The sequence below is a fragment of the Propithecus coquereli genome, unplaced genomic scaffold (genome assembly GCF_000956105.1).
Source record: "Propithecus coquereli isolate 6110/MARCELLA unplaced genomic scaffold, Pcoq_1.0 Scaffold24, whole genome shotgun sequence".
NCBI classification, from domain to species: Eukaryota; Metazoa; Chordata; class Mammalia; order Primates; family Indriidae; genus Propithecus; species Propithecus coquereli.
This window is the reverse complement of record NW_012147952.1, coordinates 2,767,375-2,777,260: the sequence shown is the minus strand read 5'-3', so window position 1 is coordinate 2,777,260 and position 9,886 is coordinate 2,767,375. Positions and strand designations below refer to the sequence as shown.

Here is a 9,886-nt window from a genome sequence, read left to right as displayed (position 1 = left end):
TGTGTATCTTCTTTGGACAAATGTCTCTTTAAGTCCTTTGCCTATTTTTTAATGGGTTTTGTTGTTGTTAAATTATAAAGGTTCTTCATATATCCTGATCATAAACCCCTTATTGGATATATGATTTGCAAATATTTTCTATTATATGGGTTGCCTTTTTGCTGTTGGTTGTGTCCTTCATCTGGCTTTTAATCTAAGAAATAAAAAATAAAAAATCTGCTTAATAAATAAAATGAATATCATTAATCTTCAATTTTAGATTAGAAGCAGTGAAAGGCAGGGATAGGACAGGAAGATAGGAAATGAAGCTGAAGAGACTATGAAGACAGAAGACAGTTATGGAGATAGAGAAAGGCAAACACAAAAATGTATCGTTCTTCATATTTGTGTCACAAATATTTTTCCCTCATTTAATTGCTCACTTGAGTTTTAGTGATATCACTATTGCCTTTAGTAATTTCATTAATTCATTCAAAAAGCACGAATGTCTACAACTATGGTGTTGCCTGCATCCAAGAGGCTTGTATCTTTTAAGGTAGACATATTAAACACTAACGTAGAATGAAACAAGTCCAATAGTATAAGTGTTATAGAGAGGGAGTCTACGTGGAACAGTTAACATTCCAGCACAAGCAGCTCTGCCAGCTCAGAATAAGCTCCTAGTCTCTGTTAGTGGCTTTCCTGATATTCCTAACCACTTCTGGACAGGACATTCTTCTAGGAGTTGAAATTTCTGAAGTGGAAAAGCCATGTCTCTTCCAATCCAGGTTGAAATGCAAAAATGACAAAATATTTTAAAAACAATCAGTAATAAAATTCAAGCTCTTGGCTATAAAGGAACTTCATTTTCAAGGCCATGATGATTTAATTTAGCATAAGTCCCTATCTTCATCCTCCCTCTCCCCCCATGATTTTACCAATGCTTCGTGTTTCTTAGCCATTTCCTCTTTTTTGTTTGTGTTCCTGTTGAAATGAACTTTAGCATAGCTTTTTCAAGACTAGGCAGTCTAATCTGTGGTGAGTGGAAGAAATCACCAAGTGTGGCCAAGTTTTGTTGGAAACCGACTATTGCCAGTGATAGGGGATTTCTGTGAAGTAACTGAATTGAATATAATTACATTTTTAGCTCATTTTTCCCTAGGGCATCATATTCTGTAGCACTTCTGGCTATCGGCACCAGAAGATAGGCTGTTTTGAAATATTATTTTGAGTGGTCAGGTGAGGTTGCTCATGCTTGTAATTCTAGCACTTTGGGAGGCCGAGGCAGGAGGATCACTTGAGGCCAGCAGTTCCAGACCAGCCTGAGCAACATAGGGAGACCCTATTTCTACATAATATACAAAAAATTAGCTGGGAGTGGTGGACATGACTGTACTCCCAGCTACTCGGGAGGCTGAGGCAGAAGGATCACTTGAACCCAGGAGTTTGAGGCTGCAGTGAGCTATGATGATGCCACCGCACTCTAATCTGGGCAACAGAGCAAGACCCTGTTTCAAAACAAAAAAAATCACTCTCCAAAAAAAAAACCCAGAAATATTATTTTGAATGATGTTAACATATTTTCTTTTTTTTTTTTTTGAGACAGAGTCTCACTCTTTTGCCCGGGCTAGAGTGCCGTGGCATCAACCTAGCTCACAGCAACCTCAAACTCCTGGGCTCAAGCAATCCTTCTGCCTCAGCCTCCCGAGTAGCTGGGACTACAGGCATGCGCCACCATGCCCGGCTAATACATATTTTCAATTGTGGATCTAAAGAGGTTCCACATCCTAAAGCAAATGGCAGAACCTGAAATAAATGTTTTCCATGAAACATTTTTCAGTGACACAGTTACTATTGTAATGGAATAGCATTGCAAACTTAGTTTCTTTGTATGTGTAGTGTCACTAGACCCACAATGTAGCTGTCAAGAACCTCTCAAAGCACTTAGGAACTTTCTGTTTCCTAAAGATAAATTTTTGTTATATTCCATTCAGAAGGCACCCCATTCGCTGAGTTTACTCCTGTATTTAATAAGAAAAAAAAGTTTAAAAACAGTGATTTCCCTTTTTGTGCTAAACAGGTACATAAAATACCTTCTTTTAAAAATATATATAAGCCGGGCATGGTGGCGCATACCTGTAGTCCCAGCTACTCGGGAGGCTGAGGCAGGAGGATCGCTTGAGCCCAGGAGTTTGAGGTTGCTGTGAGCTAGGCTGACGCCACAGCACTCACTCTAACCCGGGGAAAAGAGTGAGACTCTGTCTCAAAACAAACAAAAAAAAAATTATAAAAATATATATAACATGGTATTGGTCTCTGGAATAAGAATTTTGTCCAGGAGTAGCTATAATGACTAAAAGAAAAGTTACCACCTTTTGAAATTACTAAATCAAATATCAAAAAGAATTCTTCATTGCTAAATGATCTAACATTACAAATACTCTTTACTTTTACTGATCTGACTACTTTCTGGAAAGACTAAAATTAATGAAACAAATTCATCAAAACTGAGCTACATCCAAGTGGCCATATGCAATTATAGCAACAAGATACTTGGTTGCCTCACACCCATAATCAGGCTTCACATATAGATCTATTGCCAAAGTGGCTTTGGAACTGTTGGAACTCTCCTAACTACCTGCTTTGGCCTGCAGGTGACATGGGAGCTACTCCCTAGGCTGACGCTAGAGATCTGGATTGGCATTCTATGGACAAGCAGGCCCTATGGCCCATTTGGCTGTATTCATCTCCTAGTCTACCTAGAAAGGCTGAGGTGTCTGAGGGGCCAGTCAAAAGGCCCAGCAGGTCATCCCACTCAGTATCAGCACTATTCTGGTTTTTCTGTCAATTCTGGCTTAAAAATGGGGAAACACTACTCACCAGTTACTATGGACCTGTCTTCAGTGCGAAGAAATCATGGCCATGACAGTTTCATAAAAAAAATCTTTATTGTATGATATAAAACAACTGCCTTTACTTTATTTTCCCTTAACCAGGTTACCAAATAAGTTTCCACATTGTGGATGATAGGAAACAATGGTGATTTCCAATCTTTCTATTTTACAGGGCTTTCATTAATGTTCAAAAACAATTATTGGTGAGGATTTCCTGAAGAAGTACAGAAATCTTTTTAGAAGTCAACTTTCATCCTACATACTATATTCCAATACTGGAAATTAGATGAATGATTCTGGATGATTTTTTATCATCTCAAATTTTTAGATCTAAGAATTTGACGGCTTTGATATTGCTTCCTAACCTGGTATAACCAGGCAAAAGATTACTAACTTTCAAAACAAGTTGAAAGACTTTTAATTAATTTAGCACTCTTTTTTTTTTTTTTTAAGCCAGTCAAATTTAGCAGTGGGGGGTTGAATACCAACTTTAGTGACACTAATGTTAATAAGTTCTGATAACCCACTACCATCGGACCAGCCGAATTTAGTACTCTTAAATGGGCAAAGTCCTTATAAGTAGGCAAATCTGCAAGTTTGAGATTTTTTTTTTCAGGTTTAGTTTTAGGTTCATTGTATCTCTCTTTGATGAACATTGCACAGAGATATATGAACAGGCTAACCATATTAGAGCTTCTTAGAGAAAGAGTATATATAGTTTACAACTAGTTTTTTCAGATACAGAAAAAGCATAATTATAATCTCTGTCCTCTTCACAAATTAATGACAAACTCATAATAACCTAATAAAGCTATTTTAACAGGTGCTAAATAGTTCTTATCTCTTATCTATACTCGTGTATTGCTTAAATTATTCACACACTTTTTAGAAGTCTTCTGTGAATTGAAAGCTATAGCTCTCTCTCTTGAAGTTTGTCTGTATTACGTAAGTATTGGCCAGTCTTGGGTAATTCGTTCGTAGCTGCCTGTCTCTGCTGAGTGGTCTTCACAAATCTGAGCAGATTGATGATGGCAGCAGGTGTCACTCCCGGTATACGACTAGCAGCCCCGATCTAAGAATCAAAACCACAAAAGAAATGCAAGTGAGTATGTCAAATCAAATCTATTTTCCTCCTAATAACAAAATGTATAGTGCAGTTTGTAAAATATCTTCATAATTATATATTAATGTATTACCATATAAGTAGATAAAGGAAATGGGATTATTATTTATGTCTTCATTTTACAGATGGGAAATTGAGGCTCAGAGAAGTTAAAATGACTAGTGCAAGATCACATGACTAACAGATATTAGAGTACCTACTTTTTCTTTTCATTAAACTAAGAAAAACTGTAATAGAGTTCCTTTCTTCAAATATACATCCATAGTCCCTTATTTGAAATTCTTGAGGTCATATGATTTTCTAATAAGGTGTATATACTGTACATAATGTAACATTTCCAGTGGTGTGTGGGGCAGCACCCTCCATTTTTAATTCTATTGTTATTTCTGCAATGTTATTTGTACAGTGAAATGTATGAATATTCACTGTAAGTGGTATAAAGACCAAATAGCCTCAAGTCAGTTGAGATCAGTTTTGCTACTAAATAAGTCTGTGGCAAAGTCTGTCAGAACTTTTTGTATTTTGGAATTGTGGCTAAGGGGTTCTGAACTCCTATGACCAGTGCTGTCCAACTGAACTTTCTGTGATGATGGAAATTTTCTGTAACATTTGCATCGCAATAATGCAAGGTCCAATATGGCAGCCACTAGTCACATGTGACTCCTGGGTACTTGAAATGTCCCCAGTGAGACTAAAGAGCTGAATTTTAAATTTTATTTAATTTTAATTAATGTAAATAACCACAGTTGGTTAGTAGCTATTGTGTTGGGTAGAGCAGCCTAGAATTATCCATAAAAACATAACCTAAAATCAATAGGAAGGGGTCAGAGTCATAAAATTTAAGGCCTACTTGGCCTGGTTTCCATAATGACTACTGCTAAGAATACCATGTTATATTGATGAAGTCACTCCTCACTGTAAAAATGTTTTTTTCCAAACTTTTTTATAGACCATATTTTTGTAAAATTCTCCTTTATTTTATGAACCACTACTAAGAGAAATACTGCCCATTAAACTTGACATACCTCAATTTTTAAGATATAACCCAATTTTAGACATGTTACAGTGTGGAAAAATATTTATCTCAGAATCAATACATATAGCCTATCAGTCTTAAAATATTTATTGGAAGCCCAATACTATATACTATATAATAAATGAAGGGTTTACACATACGAATGTGCGCATGCACACACACGATTAGGCTGAAACACAGAGTGGGGGAACTCTTTGGTTCTCTTCTTCCTCCCATTCATTCTCAAGACAACACCATGAAACTCACAGGAAGGGATCCAAGTAGTGATTTCAAAACCACTAATGTGCTACTATCTTTCAACACAGTGTGGTTTCTTTTAAGCCATGCATACTAGTTTGTACAGATGGTTTAGCACATGGTTGGGACAAGAGAATAATTATAATCAAATCAATTTTTGACTTCCAGTTATTTATTTATTCTAAGATTTATGCTCTCTCATAGGGATATACCAACATCTGTCATACACAGAGATATAGGAAAATCTAAGGTAAAATTTCTTATGATTAAATAATACAGTTAGATGACCATTGTAAACCCCAGGTTTAAAAAATTAAAGCACCAGATATTTATTTATAACTTGTTCCTATTCTACTGCCTGTTTTCTTACTGTCTGTGGACGACTGAAGTGCAGTTTCTCTCGAACTTCCTGGGACAAAGACACATCCCTGATAGACAAATAATCTAGGTCTCTTGGTAGTTGGAGAGCTTCATCTCGCTGAACTTCCTTTATTTCTTGTAGTTGCTGGAAAAACGCTGATTCATAAGTGGCTGATGAACAAAATTAGAATTATGTTATGATACCTAGATTATACTAACAACTTACATTTATATAGCCTTTTACAATTTACAAAGAGCTTTTGGGCTGGGCACAGTGGCTCACACCTGTAATCCTAGCATTCTGGGAAGCCAAGGCAGGAGGATTGCTTGAGCTCAGGAGTTCGAGACCAGCCTGAGCAATAGCAAGACCCCGTCTCTACTAAAAATAGAAAAAATTAGCTGGATATGGTAGTGCGTGCTTGTAGTTCCAGCTACTTGGGAGGCTGAGGCAGGAGAATCGCTTGAGCCCAGGAGTTTGAGGTTGCTGTGAGGACGCCATGACACTCTAGCCAAGGTTACAGAGCGAGACTCCATCTCAAAAAAAAAGAACATTAGGTGGGGAGAATGTGACCAAAAAAAAACTGTTTTTTGACTAGGAGCTCTTTGGTACCACTTACTTGAAATGTGCACACAAATCACCTGGGGATCTTGTTAAACGGCACATTCTCACTCAGTGAGTCTGAAGTGGAGCCTGAGAGTCTTCATTTCTAACAAGCTTCAGATGTTGCAATGTGGTTACCTGGCGACCACACTCAGATGGCACAGAGGATAATACTATGCTGGTCCTACCATAACAATGACTCCTCCTGGCACATAACTCTTAATGGATCTATTGTCTACTCATAACTTGCACAAATGGAAAAGAGAGTATACAGGCTATAGGCATCTCAGGTAAAAAATTATTTTCTACCTTCTATTTTCAGTCTTGCAGCTAGCTCTCTACATTTAGTGTACTTCTTTAAGGGGTCTGGAACAGCCTTGGCTAGTAACTCCATGTCAACTTCCTCATACTTCAGAACATCCAGAGCTCTGCAAATATATAAAGTTTTATTAACATAAGGATCCATATATGGAATAATGCCAAATCTCAGAATAAATAATAACAAAAGATACTCTTAATTGTTTCTAAGTATACTGAGCAAATGTAACAGCATCTGCAAAACAGTAGGACCTCAACAAGACATTATTTGGTTCTCTCCACTCTCTTATCAGGAGAATTAAGTAGTTGGTAAGGGTGGAATGTCAATAATCCATTGGTCCTCCCTTTTGTGTAAGGACAGAATATCCTCTAACAAGGGGTTGTCAGATTCCCCAAGCACAGGCAATGTGCTTTTTAAAATCTACACCATGTTAAGTTCTAGTGTTCTGTGAATGAATCATCCTTTGCATACTGGGAACCATGAGTGAGGTTTCCTGCTTTCTTTTGCAGAACTCCCTAAGGAAGACCAAGAGGCTCTTGTGAGCATGTTTGAAGTCTCCGCAAAACAAACTGATAAAAATGCCATAGGAGTTCTTATCTTAGAACAACTCTCATTAAAAAAAATACGATATAGGAGTTCATAAGTATTCTTTCAGTCATATTTTCACCTAACATGCTATAATCTCCATTTCAATTTTTACCACATGGGAATTTTTTTTTTTTTTTAATTTGAGATGCGGTCTCCCTCTTGCTCAGGCTGGTCTCGAACTCCTGAGCTCAAGCTGTCTTTCTGCCTCAGCCTCCCAGAGTGCTAGGATTACAAGTGTGAGCCACTCCACCCAGCCATTCTCCAGCTTTATACTAAAGAAAACAATGACTAAATGACAGCAATGCTGGGACACCTCTTACTTTCCAGGCATCATAAAAACAAATGAGTACTCATTTGAACAAAATGAGCTATAGCATTAGTAGACTCTCCAAAATGTATGGCACAGTCAAGGCATTGGACAGAAAATAACCATAAAAAATACTTCGGCTTCTGGGCCGGGTGCAGTGGCTCACGCCTGTAATCCTAGCACTCTGGGAGGCCAAGGCATGAGGATTGCTCAAGATCAGGAGTTCAAGACCAGCCTGAGCAAGAGCGAGACCCTGTCTCTACTATAAATAGAAAGAAATTAGCCAAACAACTGAAAATAGAAAAAATTAGCCGGGCACGGTGGCGGGTGCCTGCAGTCCCAGCTACTCAGGAGGCTGAGGCAGGAGGATTGCTTAAGCCCAGGAGTTTGAGGTTGCTGTGAGCTAGGCTGACGCCACGGCACTCTAGCCAGGGCAACAGAGTGAGACTCTTGTCTCAAAAAAACAACAAAAAAAGCAAAAAAAAACTTCGGCTTCTGATTTATTTCCTAGTTAACAACAAAGATGCTCCAAAGCTAATTTCTCAGAGTATTTTAAAGTTGTTTTGCAAAGGACTCTTCTGGTGTCTGGACTTAATCTAAAAATATATACTCGAATAATAAGGCAAAGGGAAAGTCTTTTTTTTTCTCTGTATTGTTCCAGTTTTAGTATATGTGCTGCTGAAGAGAGCACAGTTCTTCCATCTTGGTATTACACACCTCCGCTCCCAACTTGACCTCAGCCCCTCCCCTAAGGTAGACCTAATAGATACCTTGTTACTCTGTTAACTATTACTTACTTCATTTGCATGTGGCTTTTTTGGGTTATAATTTGTTTAAAAGGTTATCGCCATGGCATATTTTTATAGAAATAGAAAATGTCATCCTAAAATTCATATGGAATCTCAAGGGACCCTGAATAGCCAAAACAATTTTGAAAAAAACAAAACAAAACCATGACTAGAAGACTTATATTTTTTGATTTCAAACACATTACAAAGCTACAGCCATCAAACCTGTGGGGCTAGGCGTGGTGGCTCATGTCTACAGTCCCAGCACTTTGGGAGGTGGAGGCAGGAGGATTGCTTGAGACCAGAAGCTAGGCTGATGCCATGGCACTCTAGCCCAGGCAACAGAATGAGACTTTGTCTCAAAAAAAAAGAAAACGTGTGTGTGCATGTATGTGTGTGTATGTACATGGATATGCATTTGTGTATTCCTTCTGTTAAAATGCTTTTCATTATTTCATATCCTGTGTTAAAAAAAAAAAATGCCTGGCCGGGCGCGGTGGCTCACGCCTGTAATCCTAGCACTCTGGGAGGCAGAGGCAGGTGGATCGTTTGAGCTCAGGAGTTCGAGACCAGCCTGAGCAAGAGCGAGACCCCATCTCTACTAAAAATAGAAAGAAATTGGCCAAACAACTAAAAATAGAAAAAATTAGCTGGGCATGGTGGCGTGTGCCTGTAGTCCCAGCTACCTGAGAGGCGGAGGCAGGAGGATCACTTGAGCCCAGGATTTTGAGGTTGCTGTGAGTTAGGCCGACGCCATGGCACTCTAGCCCAGGCAAGAGTAAGACTCTGTCTCAAAAAAAAAAAAGCCTGTTTAGATTCAGGTTCAACTTGTCAGTGCTTCACACATAGCCTGGCATGCATGCAGTACATGTAATAGATATATTATGGCCAGATTTTCTATCTTTTTAGCTCTATATGTCTAGGCATTGATAAAGTAAGTTCATTTAGGAAGGTTGAATAACAGACTGCAAATATTCTCCTGAAATCAAATATGTGGACTGTTTCCTCCAGAAGAGGAAGATGCCTGAATTAAAAAGGAAATTATGTGGCCAAATTACCTTTTAAAAAATCACCTAAACAAAATGGCTACTCATGGGATCAGTTTGGTAAAAATATAAAGCTGATAGCCTTCTTTTTCATATTTTTATTCATCAATCAGCATCTGAGACTGTGTTGAAAATGATCACTTCCCCCAATCTCAGTATTACCTCAATACACATTAGTCACATTGAATGCAAGTTCCAAATATATAAATTTAAAGCAGTACAATATTTGATAAAAACAAAGAATAGTGTCATAAAATCCCTGTTCAACTTTTGAGATGTGAACCCTCCCTCCTAAATTTAAACAAATAAACAAACAGCTGTAAGACTGAGTGAATTGCAAACTGTTTACACTATAGCCATTTCTCAGTACCACTTAGCTGGTAAACAAATATATTCACTGCTATGGTCTGAATGTTATTGTGATAGTATTACATAAAGGTGGGGCCTTTAGGTGGGGCAAAGCCCTCATGAATGCGATCACTGCCCTTATAAAAGAGGCTTGAGGGGACTGTTTGCGCCTTCCACCATGTGAGGACATAGTAAGAAGGTGCCATCTTGGAAGCAAAGAGCAAGCCCTTACCAGACACTGAATCTGCTGGTGCCTTCAT

At 38.2% G+C, this 9,886-nt stretch overlaps 1 protein-coding gene across 1 annotated transcript in view; it reads right to left on the bottom strand.

The window, feature by feature from the left end:
* Positions 1-3,470: 3,470 nt before the first annotated feature.
* MTO1 (mitochondrial tRNA translation optimization 1) overlaps positions 3,471-9,886 on the bottom strand; it is a 24,489-nt gene continuing 18,073 nt past the window's right edge. Inside the window, 3 exon segments of the mRNA XM_012646068.1 lie at positions 3,471-3,945; positions 5,640-5,800; positions 6,540-6,658. Coding sequence (XP_012501522.1) covers positions 3,784-3,945; positions 5,640-5,800; positions 6,540-6,658 — 442 coding nt within the window. The 3' untranslated portion in view covers positions 3,471-3,783.